This window comes from Mastomys coucha, unplaced genomic scaffold, assembly GCF_008632895.1.
Source record: "Mastomys coucha isolate ucsf_1 unplaced genomic scaffold, UCSF_Mcou_1 pScaffold16, whole genome shotgun sequence".
Classification (NCBI taxonomy): domain Eukaryota; kingdom Metazoa; phylum Chordata; class Mammalia; order Rodentia; family Muridae; genus Mastomys; species Mastomys coucha.
The window spans coordinates 32,993,798-33,019,988 of NW_022196898.1; the positions used below are offsets into that span (position 1 = coordinate 32,993,798).

The following is a 26,191-nucleotide window of genomic DNA, read 5'->3' on the forward strand; positions in this document are numbered from 1 at the left end:
GAACTGAGTACACGGTCCCCAATGAAGGAGTTAGAGAAAGGACCAATGGAGCTGAGGAGTTTGCAGCCACTTAGGAGGAACAACAATATGAACTAACTAGTACCCACAGAGCTCCCAGGGTCTAACCACCAACCAAGGACTGCACATGGTGGGTCTGATTGTTCTGGCAGCATGAGGATTGCAAATTTGATCTTCAATAAGAGGAGAGGACCTTGGCCCTGTGAAGGTTCTGTGCCCCAGTGTAGGGGAATGCCAGGGCCAATAAGTGGGAGAGGGTGGGGTGGCAGGCATGGGGAGGGGGGAGGCAACAGGGGTTTGCTCTTGTTGTTTTTGTTTGTTTGTTTGTTTTTTGGAGGGGAAACTAGGAAAGGAAAAATTTACGTGTAAATAAAGAAAATATAAAATAAATTAAAAAAAAAAAGAATTTGTCTCAAAACAAAACCAAAAAATTTAGAGTAATGAATTCACGTTTTGCTACTAAACGTATCTGTGCAAATATCTTTCAAGTCACCTTAGACAGAACCTAACAACGCCATGACCATCTAGGCATAAATATTACTCACAATGAGGACTTTTTGGTTGTTGATTGGTTGGTTGCTCGCTTTCTTGAGACAGGATTTCTCTGTGTACCAGCCCTTAATATGCTGGGACCCACTTTCTCACAAAGATCTGCCTGCTTCTGCCTTCTGAGTACTAGGATTAAAGGCATGCACCATCACAACCCACTGACATTTATTTCCTTAAATAGTTTATTTATTTTTATGTTATGTGCGCTGGCGTTTTACCTTCATGTATACCTGTGTGATAGTGACAGAGCCCCTGCGACTGGAGTTACAGACAATTGTGAGCTGCCATGTGGGTGCTGGGAATAGAACCTAGGTGTCCTGGAAGAACTTAACTCTGAGGCATCTCTCCAGCTCTGATGTTTATTTTTTTATTGAAAATAACATAAGTTATAAATGACAGATTTCACCCTATCAAATCAGTGGATTGTATGATCATCACCACTATTTTAATTACAGAACATCTTATCAGCAAAAGGAAACTGTGTACACAAAGCAGACAACATCCTCCCTTCTCTGGCCCCATCAATCACTCATTTCAATCTTATGGCTTTCCTCTGTGGGGATACTTCATGTGAAGGAGACATGTATTCTTTTGAATTTGGCTTCTCTCCATACACCAGTGTTTTCAGGGTTCACCAATACCTATTATTTTTTATAGTAAATTGCATTTCACAATTTGCTTGCCAGTTTGTCTGTTGACAGACACTGGGCCATTTCCACTAATCCAAACCATACTTGTGTTGAACATACTTTTAATTCTCTTAGGTGTAAGAAACAGAATTGCTAACCACTTGTCCCTCGCTCTCTTTCCCTGTTCTCTCTCCGCTACTGCCCCCTCTCTCCCTCTCAATTAAACCTCTTGCACGTAGAAAAAAAAAAGAAACAGAATTGCTGACTTGCATGATCTGTATTATTCTGAGGAATGAACAATTTGAGGGGGAGTCTTTCTTTGTTTGAGACATGGTCTTACCTTAAGTTCCTGGCTCATCTGGAACCTCACTATATAGGTCAGGCTGTCCTTAAACTCACCAATCTTCCTGCCTTTGCCCCCAAGTGATAGGATTCTAAGTGTGTGACATCATATTAGACCTTTACTTTTTATTTATTTATTTTTTTTTTGGTTTTTTGAGACAGGGTTTCTCTCTATAGCCCTGGCTGTCCTGGAACTCACTTTGTAGACCAGGCTGGCCTCGAACTCGGAGATCCACCTGCCTCTGCCTCCCAAGTGCTGGGATTAAAGGCGTGCGCCACCACCGCCCGGCTAGACCTTTACTTTTTAAAGTAACTGTACTACTTTGTAATCCTACCAGCTACACAGGGTTCCAATTTCTCTACATCCTTGCCAACACTTGTGATCTTACAAACAAAACAAGACCAAAACCAAAACTGTAGCTATTTGGAGCTGGAAAGATGGTACAGTGGTTACGAGCATTGGCTGCTCTCTCAAAAGACCTGGGCTCATGGAAGCTCATAACCAAATTATAACTGTAGTCCCAGGGAATCTGATACCCTCCTCTGGCCTCCATGGGTACTTCACTGTGGTTCTGATCTGCTACTGACGAATGCTGTTTTTATTGGCCATTTTTATTTCTGTGGAAGAACATTTGCTTAATCTGTTGAGCACTTAAGCTGGCATTCTGATCATTTTACTACTGAATTATGAGTTCTTTATGGTGTTTGTTTAATCTGCTGACCACTTAAACTGGCATTCTGATCATTTTACTATTGAATTATGAGTTCTTTATATATTTTAGACATTGCCTATTTGTCAAATAGAACATTCTTCTCATTGTTTATCATTCTACAATCTTTTTACTTGGGAAAGTTTTCAGTTTTGATAAAACTCACGTATGCTTTCTTTTGTTGTTCCTGTAATATGAACTAATCCAAGAGGGGAAAAACACATGCCTATGTTTCCTTTTTAGAGAACTGTAGCTTGAGTCCTTACATTTATGTCTTTGGAGCATTCCATTTTTGCTATGGTAAACAGTAAGGTCCAGGTTAATTTATTGCACTTGTAGATCTAACTGTGCCCAATAGAATTAAAAGATTTCTTTTTCAGCTGAGTGATCTAAGAATCCATAATCCTAATTATAATCAACCATGCTGATTTCTGGACTCGCAGTTCCAGTTCATTAATCAATGTCTCTCATGACTCCACATCACACCACCTCAACTGCTGGATATTTATATTAAATTTGGAATTAACTATTACTCTATCAACTTCTGAAAAACAAGCAGGTAGAACTATGATGGATTCTTCACTGATTATGAAGATCAACAGACGTAGTATTTTCATCTTAACAATATTAAGTCTTTCACCCCACAAACCTGGGATGTCTTTCTATGTATGGGCATCTTTCTTTTGTTTCAACAGTGTTTCATGGTTTTCAGACACATCTTACTGATAGCTTTATTCATAGGTCATCTGATCTGTATTGACACAATGCAAAAATATAGACTTTCCTTTCTTAACTTCAGTTTCAATTTGTTCATTCTTAGCATACAAAGATACAAATGAACTTGAGCATGGTAATAAAATCCCAGCATCTGAAGTGGCTGAGGCAGGAGGATCAATAATTCAAGGTCAGCCTGGTCTACACAGTAAAACCCAAACAATCAAACAAAGAGAACACATATGGTTTTTAGGTATTGACATTTTGGTAATGTAAACCTCTGACATTATTAGTTATAATAATTTTAGGGATGTTTACTTCTGTGTATATAAATACTATTGAAAATTTATTATGGGGGTATTTATTTCCACATATATAAATATGCTGAAGATTGCCTATGTAGCTATATAAAATATATAATCTGAAAGCAACTGCTTTTAATTCTTCCTCTTCAAACTGAGTATTTTGTTATTTCTTTTCTTGACTGACTGCCCTGGCTAGAACGTCTAGTACAGGCAGAACTCATGATGAGGGCGGACTCCATCAAGAGCACGGCCTCTGCATAGAGTGAGGAACTTCATGTCCAGTCCCAGTTTACTGAATACTGTTAATTACATAAGACTATTAATTTTTTTAAAAAAATGCCTTTTAGCTGGGTGTGGTGGTACCAACCTTTAACCCAGTACCCAAGGAGCAGAAACAGGGATCAGGGGGAATAATTGTCAATTAATAGGCCAGTCTGGTCGACATAATGAATCCCAGACCAGCCAAAGCTACGTAGTGAGGCCCTGCCTCACATACACAAAACAAAAACAGAGCAGTTATTTTTCATTTATTTAGACAAAGATTTGGTTGCCTTCCTCTCACCAAGTTTTATTTTATAAATATCTTGCATTTTTTGTAGGTTAGCTATTTGTTTCACAGGCACAACAAACCCTGCATCCTCAAAATAAATGACACTTCATCAGGGTGAGTAATCCTTCTCTTGGGCTGCTGGACTTGGCCGACTAGTGTTTTTTTGAGATTTTAACTACTAACTTAAGTTTCCTTTCTTGTTATCTCTCTGTCTCGCTGTGGCAGCAGAATGATGCTAGCACCAACTGTTAACCTACACAGTTCTCTATTTCTCAGCTTCAAAGAATCATTTAAACATTCGGTAGAATTCCATTACTGAACACCGCCTGGATCTGTACATGTTGGCTTAGTTCAGTGGTAAATCCGCATCCTTATGTTCTAGTGCATTTGATTTAAGTGAAGGGGTACTCCGGATTTAACCCTAGGGCCCAGCCATGTGCATGATGAGCAGGTAAGCCACGGAGCCGACTACACCATTCCTCATCCAACTGCTTGTTCAAAGTATTATTCAGTATTCAAATACTAGAGCTTTCAGCTATTATTACTAAATTACTGATCTGTCCATTTACTTCTTTAGGCTTTTGCCCCATGGATTTTATAATTCGTGTTTTATCTGTATATATTAATTACTTTCCTGTTGCTATGATAAACACCATGACCAAAGGCACCCTATGAAGAAAAAATTTTCTTCTGGCTTAGAGTTCCATTATGGTCAGAGGTCATGGCAGCAAGCAGCAGGCATGGTGGAGCACGGAGGCAGCAACAGGGAGCTTCAAATACAAATAGGAGACAGAGATCAAATGGAATGGATAAAAAGCTCTCCCCTCTCAAAACCTGCCTCCTGGGCAAACTTCCTTCAGCTGGGCTGCAGCTCCTCAGTCTCCCAAACAGAGGCATCACCTGGGAACCAGGGTTCAAGCCCAGGAGCTTGCAGGCGACGCTACTCTCTCAAACCATCACTGGTACATACATGACTTGTATGTTCTGATCCATCATCATCATAGTAAGCTGCACTTTCCACACTAGGAATAACTCACCTCAAAGTCTATTTTCTATGCTCTTAGTGTAGCTGCTATGACCCCTTTCAATTACTGTTTGCAAGTCTTCCTCCAGCTTTTTACTTTCAACATATTTTTGTCTTTAAATAGGAGTCTCTTCTATGTGCATATAATTAGTTGACTTCCTTCCTTCCATTTTGGCCTTCCCAGCCTTTTCACTGGAAGACAAGCCATTTCCACTTAGTATAACTAGATACTATTTACATGACATTCTGACATTTCCCATGTATGATGGTTTAAATGAGAAATGTCCCAAATATTCGCTCAGATTTGAACACCCAGTACCCGGTTGGAAGCACTGTTGGAGGGCACAGAACCTTTAGAAGACCGAGCCTTGCTGGAGAAAGCACACCACTGGGGAGGGCTTTGGAGTTCAGATCCGCATGGCTTCAGTTCATGCTTTGTTTTCTGTGTGTAGTTTCAAATGCGCTTGGCCAGCTCCTTGCTCCACGAATGCCTCACTCACCACTATGGATTCACCCTCCAGAACCACAAGCCGAAGGGAACCCTTTCATTCACAGGTTATGTTTGGTCGTGGTGTTTATCACAGCAACAGAAAGAAACAGATGCACTTTGTCAGATGTCCCTTTTGTCCTCAATTTTGCCAAATCTAATGTTTCTATTAAGTGGAATTACTTAAAGTTTTTCTATCTCTCTCCTTTTCTTCCTCAAAATTAATACACTCTTAAATAATGTAACACACACACACACACACCAACAAGAAAACTCAGGGTAGTGGAGTGGTGGCACACGCCTTTAATCCCAGCACTCCAGAGGCAGAGGCAGGCGAATCTCTGAGTTCAAGACCAGTTCCATCTACAGAGTGAGTTCCAGGCAGCCAGGGCTACACAGGAAAACCCTGTCTCGGAAAATAAAGAAAGAAAAAGGAAAGTAAAAAACCTCATGGGTTTTGCTTGCCAGAAAATACTCTACAAAAGAAGTTTAACCCCAGCTTCCCCTGTTGTTTTTTTGTACCAAGTACTTTGGGGGTGGTTTGTTATCTTTTGGTGTTTTCGCACCATCCAAATGCTTACCAGATTTATCTTCTGGTGACTACCCTAAGGACTGGCACTAATGTCTGACTTTATAGCACTCCAGTTCAGATAAATAATGACGTTATTTCCATGCCAAGCTTTCCTGCTGGATGACACCACTTTCATCAGGTATGCGGCTGTGGCCACCATGGACTGTACTTTATAAACCATGTGGTTACTTATAGACATGACTGCTTTACACAGCTGTCTCCTAAATCAGATTAAAAGGTAAATATATGAGATATATGTTAATTGTCTATTTACTTAGCTAGTAGCCTTCATTTGTGATTTACTTCTTCATATTGACCAACTTAGGTGCAATGTTCCTTTACCTCAATCTGAAGAACTCCCTTCATGCTTCTGAAGGGTTCTCTGTTATAAGCTAGTAGTTGTTCACTAAGATATCTTACTTTGCTTGTTATCTCTGGAGGAACTGTTTCTGGAAATGCAATCCCTGATTGACAGCTTTCCTTCACTATTCTGAATACATCCTCCCGAGGCCCACTCCCTGCCCAAAATGCTTTTGGCCTCTGGGTTTTTCTAAGTAGAAATAAGTGGCTAAGCTCAGAGAAGATCCCTGATTGCAATGACTTGTTTCTTTCTTGCTACTTTCAAAATTGCCCTTAATTAGAACAATTTGATCATGATGCCCCACAGGTCTCAGAACCTGAAAATGTTTCCTCATTATTGGTTCTTCCTCTTCCTAAGATCAGAACATTTCTACTGCATCATCTTTCATTCTGTTGACGCTTTTCCAGTCAGCTCAAACCACACTGTACGCAGTCTGACCTCATTTCAGCTGCTGCAGTTCTAAACTCCAGAATGTGTACTTGGTCCTTCTAGCATGGTTCCTATTTCTTTACTAATACTATGTGTTTTGTGAGTTGCTTAGGCTTTCCTTTATCTTTAAAGACAGGTCTCCTTTGGTGAACATGTTTAGAACAGCTCGCTAAACTTGTCTGCCGAATTTAACACTGCTCCCTCAGAGCAGCATCTATATTGTAGCTTGTGAGGTACATTCTCTTCTTTCTTTGTATGTCCTGTAAGATTCAATACAAAACTGAGCATTTACAAATAGACTGTGGAAGCCAGGTGGAGACAGTGCACACGCAGAGCTCAGGAAACTAAGCAGGATCTAAGTTGCCCAGGTTGGCCTCAGCCTCCCAGACAGTTGTAGGTATGTGCCACCACACCTGGCTTACTTTCAAGTATTTTTGTGAAAATTTAAGTTTCTACATCAAGTTTTACTTAGTCTTGTTCAAATAATGACTAAGGTGGCTAAAATAGTATTACTTTTTAAAAATAAAACTGTTGTTCTGACTTCTTGCTTTCCTGGTTACTTACAATTAAACTTGTGATACTTGTGAATGGTATCAATTATCCCACCAGAAGGATGAACTGCAAATATTTCCTGCAGACATTATTTAAAAAGAAATTACTATTAGCCACATCCATATGGACTATTATCAGGAAATCTTGTCCAACATGAATGGAGAACAGCTTGGGTAAGCCTGATTGTTGTAATGTGGGTGTATGAGCTGTGCTGTCAAGAGCTAAATCCTATTACAATCAATTTCTAAACTGCATAATCCTTTAATCCCATTCTTTCTGACTAACTTGATAGCTGAAATCCTATGAAAATCTTCATTATTAAAAAAGGACATTAACATTTGGGGTTAGAAGTTAGAGCCTAGTAAAGTTATTTAAATTTAATGATGACATTTCTGACATCTGCCACTAACAATTTTAAGTTTCTTAGATCTGTGAAAATTGTAGCTTTCACTGAAAAAAAAAATCAGGAATAATTTACTGCATATATTGCATGGTATAGGAGGCTGGTCAATAGCCAGAGTACAATCTGCTTCATAAAAATTTAAAAACAATTATTTATTTTTATAGCTATTTTCCTGATCTAGCAGGCACTGCTCTCCTTTCTGAGTCCAGTTACACATATGCGAAGCTAAGCTAAGATGCCCTCAGCTCATGGTTGCCGGTTTAATATCTAACTTTACTCTTTGCTGTCTTCAAATACAAATAATCTGACCTTTGGCAAAAAGCAATCAGCTGTTAATCCAATCCAGTGTAACTGTCATGTCAGAGATAATTTTCCTGTTAGGAAATGTGACCATTGTAATGTTCTGCCCCGCTGGTTCCGCCTCTGGTTCATTACTCTGTTCTGACTGACACCTTCTTCAGGTCAGTTTGCATCACACTTTCCTAGTCTGCACAACTGGAGATATTAGCCTGCATTCCAAGCAGTTTTTTCTAGGTGATTTTAGATTTTTGTAAGTACTCCTGAGCTTGTTTTGGGTCATGTTAAGATACCTGGCAATAGTTGGCTGTTTTCAACCTTGAGTCTCATGGAATGTTAGTGTAGAAGTGATGCCGGCCAGTGTCACCTGCCCAAGGAAACATCGGGTGTAGTACCATGAGAATCACAAAGTTGCAAATCTTAAATCCTCACTAAGGAGGGTGAACATTATACTTACAGCTCCTAAACAAGGATGAATGAGACAGGAATTAAAGAAGTGCAGCTCCCAAGCCACGGCACAGCAGCTGCTGCGCTTTTAGATTTGTTTGGTTTTTAGTTTTTTGAGGCAGGATTTCTCTGTATAGCCCTGGCTGTCCTGGAACTCACTCTGTAGACCAGGTTGGCCTCGAACTCAGAAATCTGCCTGTCTCTGCCTCCCAAGTGCTGGGATTAAAGGCATGCACCACCACTGACCAGCTAGGAAGTAGAACTCTTTGAGACAGCCATTCTCAACAAATTCAGTGTTTGGAGAGACATGTCTGCTCACAGATTCTTTATAGCCATCCACAAGAACAAAGTGCTTAGCTAAATCGGGCTCTATAAAATTAGCTATTTCAACTGAAAGTTGAAACATCAGAGAAACTGCAGTGAACACAGATGCTCACAGCAGCAGGAGACCAATGAGGAGGTGGCTACCAGGAAGCTAGGCCTGCTAATCTTCCACTCTCAAAAGAGAACGGTCAGCTGCTCACCACACAGCTGTGTGGCGTGCCTAAGGTCCTGAAGAGCTTCACAGATTTGTTCCTTCCCCAGGCTCAACACCCTCAGGTGACTTGCTTTCAAGATCAGCATGGCTGTATCTTTCAGCTGTTCCTGAATTCACCTGCCCTGACTCAGCCTAATCCCTCGGTGATCAATTCAAATTCTCATGTTTTTCAGGAAGCAAATCTGGTCCTCAGACCCTCTGACTGGTCTGCTCCTTTCTGCCTGCAGTGTCAAGTGGCCCTTGCCACTGTTTCTTTAGGGCAGTGCTTGATTGCTTAGCTGGCTTGTTGCCTTTTGTTTACACTCTACACTTCTTGGCCATAGTCAAGGAAGATCTTTTGTTCTGTGGTCTCCTCTGCGCAGTCATAGGTGTTTCCTTGGGCAGGTGGCCCTGACTGTGCTGTAATTCCAGCATTCTGGAGCCTGAGGCAAGCAAGGGAATTGCAAGCTTGAAGCCAGCTTGGGCTACATAGAGAGAACTTGTTCTCAAAAGACAGCATGCACGCACATGGGCACACACACACAGACTTCTCTCTCTCTCTCTCTCTCTCTCTCTCTCTCTTTCTCTCTCTCTCTCTTTCTCCAGCTAAGCCACCTTAATTATAATCCAACTTTGCTCAGGATACTTCTAATGTACCAAGTAGTCCCAGTTTTCTCAAAGTCTCAGTCATGTACTATGTCTGAGTTTTAAAAAGATACACTTGGTAAAGTTTGGCCTAAACAAAAGCTAAATAGAAAAATATGGGGAAAGTTATATATATTTTCCTAAACAGTTTAATGTTATGTTTTAAAAATTCTATTAAGTGTTATACTTTTATATTCTATAAATACATAAATAATACCAAGCTTTGAGGGGTACTATTTGAAAATTGAAGAAGGGCAGGTAAGATGGCTCAGTGGGTCAAAGGTGCTTGCTACCAAGCTTGCTGACCTGAGTCAGACTCCTGGGATCCATATAGTGAAAAGAGAGAACCAACTGCTCTAAGTTGTCCTCTGACCTCCACACAGTTAGGAAGAAAGTCACTGGTATATCCATAAGGCAACCTCAGAACTTGGCAAGCTCTTGTATTTATATACCCTTTTCTTAGAAGGTAACAAGAGATTTCCTCAATAGACTGCAGGTGCCTAAGAGCACACTGCTTGCTCCTTCTCTGACCCCTCAGTTTCCTGTCTGTCTCACACCTGTCCTGTCCTTACCCGGCTTACCTTCCTTCCTTCTGAAATGATTTCAGTGGTAAAGCTGTGCCCACTCAAGGCTGGACCGAGTCTCTTCAGCGGAAATCCTGAGTAAGGCAGTGTCTTTCTGTTAGATAGCTGAGCACGCAGCACTGAAGCTGGCTTAGGAAGGAGCCTGTCTTCTCATAAACAAGGGAAGGATGGATTCCAGGCAACTAGACATGCAAAGTCTCCTGTTACCAAATTAAAGATGCTCAAGTTACGATGTAAACTTACGTATCTCTTCTACAACCTGTGGGTCAAATTCTCTGTATTTTTCCACTTCTGCCTTAAGCTGTTTCCTTTGGTCTCGAAATGAAGAAAGTTCTTTTGCAAGCATGGCTCGTTCTTCCTGGATGTAAAGGATTTTATGTACAGTTAGGCCAAATAAAATCGTATGTGTAATGAAGTAATAAATTTCAAAAATACATGTTTTTAACCTGCTATATTTATATATTCAGTTCTCAGTGTCCATGGGTTCTGCATCTGAAGATCCAATTATCCACAGATCAAAACTAATTAAAAAACACAACAAAACAAGGCAAAAAAAAAAAAAAAACCTACCTGTACTAAACATGTACAGAAGTTTCTCTCAATGTACTAAACATGTACAAAGTTCACCCTCTGAATGATACAACATAACAAATGTTTACAGAGCATTTCTGTTGCAGTAGGAATTATAAGTAATCTAGAGATTTCTTAAAAGGTATGATTATTATAAAAGCTATATGCAACTATTATGCCATCTTATAAACATATATTACATTTATATCTAAATAGGCATTTTACATAAATGTATTATACAGAGGCATATATAATTGACACTTTAATTTATGCATGATTTGTGTGGATGTCAGAGAACAACTTGCAAGAGCCAAGTGTCTCCTACCATCCTGAGGATCCTAGGGACTGAGCTCAGGCTGGCAGGCGTGGCAGCAAGAGCCTTTACCTGGGGAGCCCTCGCTGGCCTAATTTATTTTAAATAAGGGCCTTGAACATCCAGACTTTAGTATCTCACAAGGTCTAGGAGCCAATCCCACTGTGGAAACTGAGGTATGATTATACTCGCACATATGTACCGTATAATAAGCCTAATTCTCATCCTTTGCTGAAATCCCAAGTACTTTCCATAGATACTGAATAATTAAATAAAAACAAATATGTTGAATGTAATAATTGTAAGCAGGCAAGAACAGACAGTTAACATGGATGAACTCAAAGATGATGATGCTCCCATACACAGGGGAAAGCTTGCACTACTTTTTGGGTAGTTTCATGACTTGTGCTTACACATGTAAGTCATAATTTCTGGCAATATCAATCATTAAGCAATTATCCTTTAAAGAGTGTTTGAAAAAAGTTCTATTTTAATTTTAAATGATTAACCTTTATAAATATTTAAAGGGATCAGAAATGGCCTCCTGCCACTTTTCTTTCAAGGTGAACAAAATTAAGGCTTTTAAATAGCATGAACCAACAGACAGGCACCCTTTGACATTTCAGACAGAGTTTTCACCAACTCAGAGATGCCATAGTGCTACAACTGTGTAACTAACATTTGTGAAATCTGAAAAATAACTTCACACAAAATCAAATGCTGGTAAAAATTCTCAGATAAATTCAAGGCAAAAGTCTAAGTTCAAGTGGCCTGAGTGGAGCTGGCCCAAGGCTCCCTGCCTGCCACCCTGCTATTTCTACTTGAACTCTAGTTTGGGTTCTGCTGCTGTTCTTGCTGTCTAGATGGTAACATACTCTAGAGAAGCTGAGCCCACTGAGCACTGCATGGTGGGACCATCCTAGCTCTGCACACTCCAGTACAGGGTCTTTAGACACACGTGTGTCATTATGGTAGCTATGACTGAGAAACTGGGTGAATATAATTAGTAACTGCCACACTGACACTGCTCAGAGAAAGAAATTTAAGGATAAGTAGGATGTAACTGAATAGTCTTTCCCTGCTGTCTAGGCCCAGATTATCCATGCTTTAACAAAAGAAAGAGGAAAAGGAAAGGCTAGTGAAGAGAAGAGAAGCAGAGGGAGACCATCCACATGAGCGCAGTGACAACTCTGCAGGCACCTGGATGTGAAGATGGCTTAGACAGCACCAGCACAGACACCTCTGCCGAGGTATTTAATGCCTCTGTGCTTCTAGTTCCTCAAACACAGAAGTAGCAATAGGAATGGCAGTCACCTCTTACACTGCTGGCAAACAAAATGCACTTAGAAAGTACCTGACAATGCACCCGGTGTTAGCTACTTCTTCAGCAGCATTTTCATGACTGACACCTAATAGACAGGGGGTGAGGGGAGTACTGAGCAGAAATTATTTAAACCCAGCCCCATCTTTGGTTATTGAGTTCCCAGATAAAAAACACACACAGCCTTTATTATTTAAAAATGGCTTAAGCAGCACAAAAGCTGGGCAATTACCTAGCCGCCATGTTATCAGAATCTACTTTCCTATCAATAACCCTGAATTATTATTTACTATTGCTATATTTCATCTGGGCTGCTCTTAACTCCAATTAGCTAGCCCACAGGGCCATGTCTTTTATGGCTCACCTAACCCATGTTGGCGTCCCCTTTTCCCTTCTGCACCTTCATACTAGATTCCAATTTAGTTACTAACAATAAAATGTTTTCAAGGTTATTCATAAGGTATATAGCTAAAAATAATCAATGTTTAACAATTCATTATCCAAGTGCTATATATAGATAGATGGTCTTCAAAAGTGTTATAGATCCATAGAATACGGCATTTAAAACTATTTCATTATTAAAAGATCTTTTGATTACAAGACAGATCTGTTTCTGGCAGTACCCCATTCCACTTCAAAGAAGATGTTAAGCACCAATACCTCCATGTGGTGTTGCTTCATTTGTGACAGCTAGTCACTGGGCAAAAAAAAAAAAAAAGCCCTAATTTCATCTACAGGCAGAATGCTATCCAAAAAGAACAAACAGACGCAGAATAGTCTACCAATACTAAGACCTGCCAATCCAGGGTAAGCTAGTCATTCATAAATCCTGCTTTACTTAATATCTGTCAGATGTTCTGGGCCAGAAGGCTTAAGATAGATGTTCCAACCACTGTAAGGAATATTGGGGACTGTCCAGAAAGTCAGCTGTCTTTGCCAATTGTTTAAATTTTGGAGGCTACACTCCTTCATACTCAACTATATATTCCTTTTTAAATCTCTGATGGGGTTGAAGACTAGTCACAGCCTCATAATTGAACTTAAGTTGTTTAGCATTAAAGAAGGTGTTCTAGATTTAAAAGGATGGCTTTCAGACAGTAATACAAGTTAAAATGAAACATGATTGAGGTACAGAATTGTAAACCCTTTAACTTAGAATAGATAATAAAATACTTTACCTAAATTGCCAAATATGATGGATCAGATGTTATAAGTATATATCAGACCTTATAATTTGCATACTTGTTATAATTGTATTCAATTTATATCTGAGAGAAAAGAGTCCTTTATTGGACTAAAAGTGGGAATTGTTGAGGTTTTGTCTTTTACTGTCTATTGTAATGCTAAGTGCGGACCTCCAAGATGTGCCAACAGCCAATAGCTGGACAGAGGAGACATAGGTGAGGTTTCAGTTTCCAGGACTTGGGGTCAGAGGAGGAAGAGGAGGAGGAAGAAGAAAGTGAAGATGCAGGAAGGAGAAGGAGAAGCAGCCATGGGTAAGGTGAGCCATAAAAATGTGGCCCTGTGGGATAGCCAAATGGAGTTAAGAGCAGCCCAGATGAAATATAGTAAGGAATAATTTGGGGTTATCAATTGGAAAGTAGATTCTGATAACATGGAGGCTAGGTATCTGCCCAACTTGTGGCTGTTGGCATCTTTATTCACCAATCAGAAATAACATGGGGCAGGGTCACAGGGGTTACATGCAGACGCCAGGCTGCCCACACTTAGCATTACAACAGACAGTAAAAGACAAACCTCAATAGAGTACTTCTGAAAATTCCTGTCTGAAGACATTCTTAGGAGCCTTTTTGAATTACTATACCCTTCTAGGGCTGAAAGCTCTGCTGTCTTGACAGTAGGCCTCCCTCCTCCCCAGCTCCACTGGCTACGTGGATTGACTCATACTCAGTAGCCTGCCTGTCGATTTCCAGACATGCCTATGCCACTATTCATTGTAGGTGCTTCTCTCAGTTACTGCCATGTTAAAGAAAAAAGGAAAAGAACAAAGAAGCAGCAATTACTACTATCAACTGCAAAAATAGCAGGTTTGGGTGATGCCAGGAGGTGACCTTCCCTTAAACAGTTTACAGAAAATTACTGTCCTCCAATTCCTATCTGTGACTGCTGAAAACTAACCTGAAAGAATAAATCTGGGCCGGACAGTGGTGGCACATACCTTTAATCCCAGCACTTGTGAGGCAGAGACAGGCGGGATTTCTGAGTTCGAGGCCAGCCTCATCTATAGAGTGAGTTCCAGGACAGCCAGGGTTAAACAGAGCAACCCTGTCTCGAAAAAAACAAAAACAAAAACAAAAACAAAAAACAAAGAACAAACAAACAAAAAAACCAAAAAAGGAATAAATCTGAAGTAAATGTGGAAGCACATACTCCTTGTAAACTGTGGAGCAGTCCTTTCTGAGGGCAGAACATTTCCAGATTGCTTCCTTTCACAATCAAGTAACAGGAACAGAGACCAAGGTGGAGTGTTTAGTAGTCTGTGCTGATCTTTAATGTGAAAATAGAGAGTTTGTTCAATTCTTTGTCTTTCTTCTCTTCCCTCCGTTTGTTTCTTTCTCCTACCATTATTTTGAACAAGAATCTCCTTAGGTCAGGCTGGTTTTGAACTTACTCTGTAGCTGAGAATGACCTTGAACTTTAGACCTGAGTATTGGGCTTACAGGCAAGCACTACCCCAGGTTTATGCAGTACTGGGGCTTAGCCCACGGTTTTGTATACGCTAAGCAAAGGCTCTACCAACTTAGCTACATCCCCTGTCATTTGTATGTTTGTTTTGAGCCAGGTTTCATACCATAGTCTAGGCTGGCCTGGAACTCATTATGTAGTCCAGCCTTAGCCTTCTAAATACTGGGATTATGGGAATGAACCACCACACCTGACTTAAAACATTTTTACAACTCCATTGTTAAAATAAAGAGAAAGCTAGAAAGTAACCGGATCCTAAAATACAAAATCTCTGGTAGCACGTTAAAGTCATATTGCACTTTTAATAGTGAAACAGGCTGGGCTAGGGACATACATAGCCCGGTGGCAGAGTATATACCCAAAGCTCTAGGTTCCAATTCTAGTATCACAAGAAAGAAAGAAATATACCCTGTCTGCCTGCCCCATATCTATCCGATCAAGCAGATTTCCACACCTCCACTACCCCTAGCCGACCTGGTCACATCCCTTTGTCTCGGCCTTCTGCAGGCACTTCCTGGGAACCTGCCTGCCATGTCTGACAGGGAAGCAGGCAGGCAATCTTCAGACCTCCACTTTCTCTCTTCTCCTTTAAACCCAATAGCCCAGTCTCATTCTCACCTCTGTATGAGATCACCTGCTGTGGCCTCCTCTTCCTCCCTGCCCCCAATTCGAGCAGACCCCACAGATCTTCTCCCTCCCTCACTGGCCCCTCCCCACATCCTTTAGTCCAAGCCTCCAATCTAGCATGTATTCTCTGGGAACCCAGTAAACTGCCAGTTCTGGCTCTCCTTCCCTACCTGTCTGCCTATTCAGGGCAGGGTGGCTAAGCATATCCCAGAGGCACACTCTGCATTCTTCCACCTCTGGACCCCTATCTGCACCTCCCCACATCTAGCCCAGCTCCATCTCAAGTATCAGCTTCCACTACGAACACATTCTAACTACCCCCAGTGGCCATACCTGTCAGGATCACAGAAGTACTCCCTACCAGGCAACCCACAGCCACCACATTCTCCTAAGAATCAGAGGACAACAGAAACCAAGGAGCAAAACACCCACTCAACAAAGACAAGACCAACCATCAGCACCTAAAACTACAATCTTCCCAATCCCAGATGACAAGACACTGGCATAAAAACAGAACTATTAACAGCCAGGACAACACAGCTCCACTAGAGCCCAGCAATCCTACCAAATAGGCCCTGAGAAATGCAGTGTAGCTGAAGCACCAGGCAAGGACTTTACAATAGACTTTAAGAATATATTAGAGGGTCTTAAAGAGGAAATGAACAATCCATTGAAGACATCCATGAAATGAAGAAAACTGCTCAAGAACTATAGATGGAAATAGAATCAGTAAAGAAAACCCAAACTGAGGGAAAGCTAGAAATGAAAAATATAAAAACTCAAACAAGAAACTCAGAGGCAAGCCTCACCAACAGAATACAAGAGATAGAAGAGAGAATCTCAGTCACTGAAGACAAAATGGAAGGAATGGATACCTTAGTCAAAGAAAATGTTACATCTAAAAATATCTGGCACAAAGTATCCAGGAAATCAGGGACACCACGAAAGGGACAATTCTGTGAATAATAGAATAGAGGAAAAAGAAGAAATCTAAATCAAATGCATAGCAAATATTTTCAACAAAATCAGACAAGAAAATTTCCCCAACCTAAAGAAGGCAATATCTATCAAAGTATAAGAAGCTTCCAGAACTCCAGACTCTGGACTAGAAAAGAACCCCTCACATCACATAATAATATGATAAAAATTTAAACACACAAAACAAAGAAAGATTATTAAAAGCTGCAAGGGAAAAAATAACATTTAAAGGCAGACCTACTAGAATAACACCTCACTTCTCAATAGAGACTCTAAACACTAAAAGGGCCTAGAGAGGCTATGGGAGACTCTAATATACCATCTCAAAGCACTATACTCAGCAAAACTTTTTATCCCAATAGATGAGGAAAGATATTTTATAATAAAACCAAATTTAAGCACTATCTACCTAAAACTCATCCCTAGAGAAGGCGCTAGAGCAGTGGTTCTCAACCTTCCCTGTGCTGCTATCCTTATGCTATGGTGAATTCCCACCAGAACATTATCTTCATTCCTTCTTTATAACTGTCATTTTTCTATTGTTATGAATCATAATGTAAATATATGTTTTCTGATGGTCTTAGGCAACCCCCATGAAAGGGTCATTGACTCCCAAAGGTGAGGGCCACTGCACTAGAGGGAAAACTTCAACCTGAAAAAGCTAACAACACCCAAGACAACATAAGAAATAAATAATATCAGACCAGTGATAAAAAAAAAAAAAAAAACAAGCAAACCTCAACCACAGTAATAACAGCGATCAACAGACAGACACTGTTCATCAATAACTCTCATCATCAATGGTCTCAATTTCCCAATAAAAAGGCACAGTTTAAGAGAATGAATTCATTCATAACAGGCTTCATCCCTCAGCTGCATCCAAGACACACATTAACATAAAGAATAGAATTCACTTCAGGGAAAAATGATGGAAAAAGCTATCCCAAGCAAATGGACCTAAGAAACAAGCCGGCAGAGCCACTTCACTATGTGACTAAAACTAGTGGGAAAGACACTACATACTCAAAGGGAAAAATCCACAAGGAGGATACTGCAATTCTTAATATCTATGAAGCAAATACAAGGGTAGTCAAGTTCATAAAAGAAACTCTATTACAGCTTAAATCACATATTGACTCTCACATAGTGCTAACATACACGGTCCTTTAGATTTTTTTAAAGATTTATTTATTATATATAAGTACACTGTAGCTGTCTTCAGACACTCCAGAAGAGGGAGTCAGATCTCATTACGGATGGCTGTGAGCCACCATATGGTTGCTGGGATTTGAACTTAGGACCTTCAGAAGAGCAGTCAGTGCTCTTAACCGCTGAGCCATCTCTCCAACCCGGTCCTTTAGATTTTAGTTAATACCAGATACAGTCAAGTTCCCAATCAAAAACAAGCATCACATGTCCACCCCTTGTCAGGTTAACACACAATCATATCTCCTTAAGCCATGCTTAATTTCTAAATGAAAACAATAACCAGGTCATAATTACCTCTAAAGATGAAACTCTTCCACATACAATATATACATACAATATAAGTATGTTATATATTTAATCAGGTTATAATTATGCCTAACAGTATATAACTATACCTTATACAACTGCATGTACTATAAACTTAGAATAGGTAGCAATGTCCCTTAGAGGACATTCTTTCAGTATCTAAGACTTAAACATGATAACCAATGATATTCTCTTAATTGATGTTAGATTACACAATAAAGAAATGGAGAAAAGAAAACACAAATATCTGTACAAACACAGGCTTAACAAAAATATGAGGGAAATATTCAAGTCAATTATAGTCCTTGTTTCTGCAAGTGGTCACATGGCCTTTGCTGGCATTTGTAACTACCTTCCTCTACTGCCTATTCTGTATTTCCTCCACCCTCAGCAGGCATCTCAGCAGGTCTTGGCTCTTTTCTTGGAAGAGTGACCCATATCTTTACTCATGAAGGGTATGTATCCTTTGTCATCCTGCTTGAACTAGGTTGTTGTAGTTTCCTATGACTCTAATCACCAGACACAACACTACCAAGAGACACTCAAAAGGATCTCCTACACTCCGGACCTAATCTTTCTTACCTCAATTGTGGAGAAGCAATCCAATTTTCCCTGGTAAACTTGATCAGTTACTCTCCTAATACTGTTATTCCTTTCAAAGTATCCTTTCAAATCCAGGAGGAAGTCTGAGCTTCCAGTTCAGTGAAATGTTTATTGTGCTCCTTTCAAAAGCACTGCCCACTCTGGAACCAAAACTGGGCCAGCAGAGAATAAGGTCATGGGAACAGGAAGTGAAAATTTTCCTAATGGGTCACTAGGGATGATAGTAAATGGAACTATTGCCTTTTTCATCCCTTGATTCCTGGATCCATAGCCCTGGCTATGGGAGAAGTGTGTTCTGGAGACCTCTCCCCAGCCCTCCAGGCTGCTGCCACCTAAATGGCACTGTAACTGTGTCTTCAAAAGACCATCCCATCTTTCTACTGGGCCAGCTGCTTCAGGATGTTGAGAAACTTGGAAAGACCAGTGGACTGCATGATTGTGAGCCCACTGTCACATTTTCTGACTGTGAAGGGAGTTCTTTGGTCAGAAGCAGTACTGTATGGAATACCATGATGATAGATAAGGTGTAAATCCACAGATGGTGATTTTGGCAGAAGTGCTATATGAGGGAAAGGCAAATCCATAACCAAAGTAAGTATCTACTCTATCAAGAACAAAGTGTGTCCACTCCACAGAGAAAAGATACTGTCTGTGGCTCAATGTTGGTCTCTGCTGTAGGTAGATCTGGCAGTCACAGTAGTTGAACCTAGGTCAGCTTTGGTGAGCAGAAGTCCATATTGTCTAGCCCATGCATAATTCCCATCTCTGCCACCATGGCCGCTTTGTTCATGACCCCATTTGGCAATGACTGGGATGGATAGGGAAAGGGGCTGTCTATAGAACAAGTCATTCTATCTACTTGCTTACTGAACTCCTCCTCTGCTGAAGTCACCTTTTGATGGGCATTTAAATGGGACACAAGTATCTTCACATCCTTCACCTATTTGAAGAAATATATCCATATACTTATTTTCCAGATGTCTTTTTCACCAATTTGCCAATCATGGTCTTTCCAAGTTCCTGACCATTCAGCTAATCCATTGGCTACAGCCCATAAATCAGTGAACAATCACAAATGTGCCTATTTCTCCTTTAAACAAAATATATGACCATGTGTACTGCCTGATGTTCTGCCCATTATGAAGACTTCCCTTCACTAGTGTCTTTCAGGGTTGCCTCAGGAAGAGGCTGTAATGCTGCAGCTGTCCATTTCTGAGTGATGCCTGTATAACATAAAGAACAAGGCCCTAGTCTTCTCTTCCTCAGTTATAGGGCACATCCATGAGGCTATAGCTGCATGCCTGGCAGCAGATTGCATTATAATGAGTAGAAATCATATTTATGTAACTTGCTTGAGCCTTAAGGACTTGCTTGGGCCTGATCACATATATGCCATTTCTATTTGATAATGGACTGCTGCTATATACATCCCACTCTATGGCTTAGTAGGTCAGATAACACCCAGCTCATGATGGGCAAATGAGGTCTCATGGTAACTTGATGGCCCACTGTCAAACATTCAATTTCCACTAAGGCTCTATAGCAGGCCAAGAAATGTTTCTCAAACAGAGAATAGTTTGTAGATAATGAACTTTGCTCCAAAATCCCAAAGGTCTCTTCTGTGACCTGTAAGGGGCCTGCCAAAGGCTCCAAATCGCATCCCTGTAGGGGGTAGTTCTAATGCTCTTATAGGGAATGATGAATGCTGAAGGTCCTGTTCCCCAATTGGTTCTTGATTGATCAATAAAGATGCTAGCAGCCAATGGCTGGGGGAAAAGAGGCAGGACTTCCAGTTGCCTCCTACCCTGGCCTCTACAGGCAGACTGGAAGATGTAGAAGGAGAGAAAAAGATTTGCCATGCTTTGGAGGGAGAAAGAGCCATCAGCCCTGTGAGATCTTAGGCAGAGTGGACATTAGCCACTTCCCTGACTGGGCTTGGGGTAGCTGGCAGGAGATCAGTAATGCAACTAAGCTGAGGGGAAGATTTAGGGCGCTAAGCTAGGACTATTGGTAACTGAACTGAGGGCAGATTTAGAGGTTTGAGCTGGGAGTGAAGACAAGGGCATGCTAACCGTGAGAGGCTTAGAAGAGCCTGGCCACTGAGCAAAAACCATATAAAAATAAATTAATGTGTGTGTTTCATCCACAGATCCAAGGAAACCTGACCAGGGCTGGTAGCACCTGGAACTTAAAGCAGAGAAGCTTAAAGGTGTAGCCTGTAGCAGAATCTACACACTACACATTACTATCTGCCAGACACCTCAAGAACTATTGGTCTATTGGATCATATGGTCCAAGTGGTAGAGCAGCCTGCACAGCAGCCTAGACCTATTAAAGAGCCTTCTCCTGTTCCAGGCCCCACACAAAGCTAGCAGCTTTGAGAGTCATTAGGTATATGAACTAGAATAATATTCCCAAGTAAAGAGTGTACTGTCTCCAGAATCCAAATAGGCCTACAAAGGTTGTACTGACTGGTTTTGTGTGTCAACTTGACACAGGCTGGAGTTATCACAGAGAAGGGAGTTTCAGCTGGGGAAGTGCCTCCATGAGATCCAGCTGTGGGGCATTTTCTCAATTGCCCCTTGTGGGTGGTTACATGCCATCCCTGGGCTGGAGGTCTTGGGTTCTATAAGAGAGCAGGCTGAGCAAGCCAGGAGAAGCAAGCCAGCAAAGAACATCTCTCCATGGCCTCTGTATCAGCTCCTGCTTCCTGACCTGCTTGAGTTCCAGTCCTGACTTCCTCTAGTGATAAACAGCAATGTGGAAGTGTAAGCTCAATAAACCCTTTCCTCCCCAATTTTCTTCTTGGTCATGATGTTTGTGCAGGAATAGAAACCCTGACTAAGACAAAGGTCATGCTTCTTTTCTTGGTGATGGCATATCATGGCCCACACCACTCCTAAAAAATTCACTTATGTAGAAGGACCTTGAATTTTGATTGGATTTACTTCCCAACTTCTGATGTGTACATGTGTTACTTATGAATCATCATAATGTCATCAACATAGTGCACCAATGTGATATTTTATGGAAGAGACAGATAAGTAAGATCTCTTATAAGTTATGACACAGGACTGGAAAGTTTCTATATCACTGAAGTAAAACATAAATGTACTCTACTGGCCTTGCCAACTGAAAGCAAATTGCTCCTGATAGTCCTTATGAACATGTATCAATAAAAAGGCATTTGCCAGATCAATAGATGTATACCAGTTAGAAGATGTGTTAATCTGTTCATGAGAACACCACATCTGGTACAGTAGCTACAACTGAAGCCATGACTTGAGTTTCAGAAGTCAACAGTCATTCTCCATGATACATCTGTCTTCTCCATTAGTCAGATAGGAGGGCTAAGGGGGATGTGATGGGAATCATCACCCCCAAATCTTTCAAGTCCTTGATGGTGGTACTAACTTCTGCAATTCCTCCTGAGATGCAGTATTTTTTTTTATTAGATATTTTCTTTTTGTTTTGTTTTGTTTTGTTTTTGTTTTTGTTTTCGAGACAGGGTTTCTCTGTATAGCTCTGGTTGTCCTGGGACTCACTCTGTAGACCAGGCTAGCCTCAAACTCAGATATCCGCCTGCCTCTGCCTCCCAAGTGCTGGGATTAAAGGCGTGCACCACCACCACTCGGCCTAGATATTTTCTTTATTTACATGTCCTTCTTAAAAGGGGAAACAAAATACCTACGGAAGGAGTTGCAGAGACTAACTATGGAGCAGAGACTGAAGGAAGGACAAGCCAGACTGATATAGCTATCTCCTGAGAGGCTCTGACAGTACCTGACTAATACAGATGTAGAGGCTCACAGCCATCTATTGAACTGAGTACAGGGTCCCCAGTGAAGGAGTTAGAGAAAGGACCAAAGGAGCTGAGGGGTTTGCAGCCCCTTAGGATGAACAACAATATGAACTAACTGATATGCAATATTGTCTTTTGTTCACTATTTCCCTTGGCAGATGCAACTCTAAAGCCTTCCATTTGGTCCTTTCAACCATAAAAGCCCTCACTCCACAGGTCAGGGAACCAATGTGGGAATTCTGCCAACTTCTAACCATTTCTTTGCTGATTATACATTCTGGGACTGGGAAAATAACCACAAGATGAGTTTGAGAACCTCTTGTGAGTTGGACTTCAGCCAAAACTTCATTTATCATCTGACCTCCCATAAGCCCCTACTTTAACCAGAGGACTACAACACTTGTTGGGGTTCTCCCCACCTAAATCAGTGTCAATTCAGAACCAATATCCAATAGACACTGGAAAGTCTGATTGTTTCCTTTCTCCAGTGTACAGCTACCCTTATAAAAGGCCATATAAAGAAAGGCTAATAGTAAAGCTCAGGTATTTTATCTAGATCTTTCTCCAGGGGAACCTGGCCATCCCTTCATTTAAGGGTTCCTGGGTCTGCAAACTGGTTCAAGTCTGGAAACTGGTTCACAGGCTAAGATTTCTTTCTGCTACGATCCAATATAGCCTTTCCTTCATTTGTTGTTTTTTCTGCTTATATAATTCAAATAAAAATGAAGTATGCTTTTTATCTATTTCATGTCTAAAAACACCATATCTGATTAGCCAATGCCCAAGGTTCTGGGACTGCCACCAAAAACATCCCTTTGCCTGTGCTGCCCATTATGAGTTAGGCTATGATGGGCATTCCTTTGTCTGTGCTGCCCATTATGAGTTAGGCTATGATGAGCATTCCTTTGTCTGTGCTGCCCATTATGAGTTAGGCTATGATGGGCATTCCTTTGTCTGTGCTGCCCATTATGAGTTAGGCTATGATGGGCATTCCTTTGTCTGTGCTGCCCATTATGAGTTAGGCTACGATGGACATCCCTTTGCCTGTGCTGCCCATTATGGCAACTATGCTCACCTTGCTTTGGGCAGTCAGTGCTGCCACCTTGGCCAGTGTTATTTCCATGCCCAATGAGCCCTTTGCGTTTAATTCATCCAACAGAGCAGCAGTGCCTCCAACCCTAAAGTGTGGCACAGGGAAAGGGTGACAACAGAGCTCTTTAAATGTGCTGGGGCCCCTCCACCACTTTGTCTCATATGATTAGTGAAGGGCATGTCTTCTCAGCCTGCCATAGTACAGGATTATGTTTTACACTGCGCTTCTACTCTAGCATTGCGGTTTTCTCTGAGGCTTAAAATCCCTTCATTAACACTAACCCAAGGGATATTAAGCATATCTAGCTCCTTTTCAGCCATCTTTTGACAAATGCTTCAGCCAACTATTCAAACAGACTTTTGATACCATTTAAAACTGAACAAGCTTTCATATTAAACATAGAATCTCCTCTACTTGGAGGGTCTATATCAATAAATTCAGCCTGATTTACTTTTATGCTCCTTCCATCATTAAAATCCATTCCCACACATAATCCCCAAACTTCTGCTTAAATAATCATTTGCTGTTCAATAATCATTGAATAGTAAAATCATTAAGCTTTTTAGTAATGTGGCACACATCCTTGTGGACTACACTTTCTATCTCCCCTTTATTCTGGTTGTAGGTCTAGAGGCAACTATTGGTGGCTCTGGGGAACATCAGTATTATCTTACCTACATCTCCTTAAAGAGAAAATCACTGCTGGGTTATTGGACAATGAAGGATTAACTTCCTCCATCAATGAAGGAAAAGGCAGTATTTCAAGGGATGTGAGTGGAGGTGCACCTTCTGCTGAGAGTGGAGAGACTATTTTTTCAGGTGAGATAAACCCTTGAGAATCTGAGGGTTCAAAGTTCTTAACTTCAGTAGGGTCCTCCCACACATCTCCATCCCAAGTTAGAGGATCCCATTCTTTACCAGCTAATGTCCTCACTTTAATATCCTTAGAGGCCAGGACTTGGATTTTTTTGTGAATTCAACCAGTCTGATAAAGAAGGCTTCAGGTCAACTTTCTGAAACTTGAGCTCTGTGGCTGCTGGAGAGAAGATGCTCTTCCAGGCCACACTTAGAAACCTTCAGACTGATTATGTGCACCTGGAGCTGGCCAATTTTATCACTGAGTGCACTGTTGTCCTTCACTGTGTTCTGAGATGCTACAAGTTTCTTAGTTTTACCACAGAGCAGTTTTTTTCCTTTGTCAAATTATCCAGAGATGCTCTGAGCAACAAACCAGCATCCCAATTTTCCTTATTTTTCTACAAACTGTCAAAAATTTTATATATGGAGTCACCAAGTCTGTTGCTTCTCACAGCTGGTGAATAATCAAATACATTTGTCTATAAAATAGTTCATACCATTGGGTTTCAATACTGTCTAAGTGTCTAGGAGAGGCTTCAATAACTGTAGGTGTTAGTACTTTGAAAATCTATTCTAGATGCTTTTAAATTCATTCTTATACTTCTGTTGATCTGGAATCACTTCTGCTACCAAATATGTATTAGTCAGGATTCTCTAGAGAAACAACTGATAGGATGAATAAACACATACACACACATACATATTCATACATACACATATACATACATATATATATATATATATATATATATATATATATATACACACACATGCATATGGAAAGAGAGAGAGGAAGGAAGGGAGAAAAGGAGGGATAGAGAGAGATGTAGAGACAGAGGCAGATTTGTTAGAGTGGCTTATAAACTATGGTCTTTCTAGTCGAGCAGTAGCTTTCTATCAACAGAAAGTCTAAGAATCCAGTAGCTGTTCAGTCCATGAAACTGGATGTCTCAGCTGGTCTTCAGTGTACACCAGAATCCTGAAGAAGTAGGGTTTAATGCCAGTGAAGGAATGAGCTGTCCAACTAGAGTGAGGGCAAGCAGAGAAAAAGAGCAAGCTTCCTTCTTCCATGTCCTTTCTATAGGCTACTACCAGAAGGTGTGGCTCTGATTCAGAATGGTTCTTCCTACCTCAAAAGATCTGGATTAAAAGTGGGTCTTCCCACTTCAAATGATTTAATTAAGAAAAAAAAAATCCCTCACAAGTATACCCAATCACTTGGGTTTTAGTTAATTCCAGATGTAGTCAAGTTGATGACCAAAAAGAGTCATCACAAGAATATCATGATGATCATTTTCCCTTTATGTGCCAAAAGATTTTACAAATCTTAAAAAATGTACGTAAGTATTTGAGCCAGGCAATGGTGGCACAGCCTTTAATCCCAGCACTTAGGAGGCAGAGGCAGGTGGATTTCTGAGTTCAAGGCCAGCCTGGTCTACAGAGTGAGTTCCAGGACAGTCAGGGCTATACAGAGAAACTCTAATTTGAAAAACAAACAAACAAACAAACAAACAAAAAAGTATTTAATAGGGCTTTCTATGTACTAGATGTTCTTTTAAGCTTTGCAAATATTCGGTCTCTCTGATGTCCTGAGCAGACCTTGGGCACAAGCTCCGAAGCCAGTCCCACAACACCCAAAGTAAGCTCCACTCCCAGGTGCTCTAACAAGCC

General features: G+C 40.8%; 1 protein-coding gene across 3 annotated transcripts in view; it reads right to left on the minus strand.

Moving 5' to 3' along the window:
- Window positions 1-26,191, minus strand: part of Mnd1 (meiotic nuclear divisions 1) — a 72,253-nt gene that overhangs the window by 7,434 nt on the left and 38,628 nt on the right. For all 3 annotated transcript variants that reach the window (XM_031374208.1, XM_031374209.1, XM_031374207.1), the window contains one exon: window positions 10,378-10,492. In XM_031374208.1, the coding sequence (XP_031230068.1) occupies window positions 10,378-10,492 (115 nt within the window). The remainder of the gene's footprint in view (window positions 1-10,377; window positions 10,493-26,191) is intronic.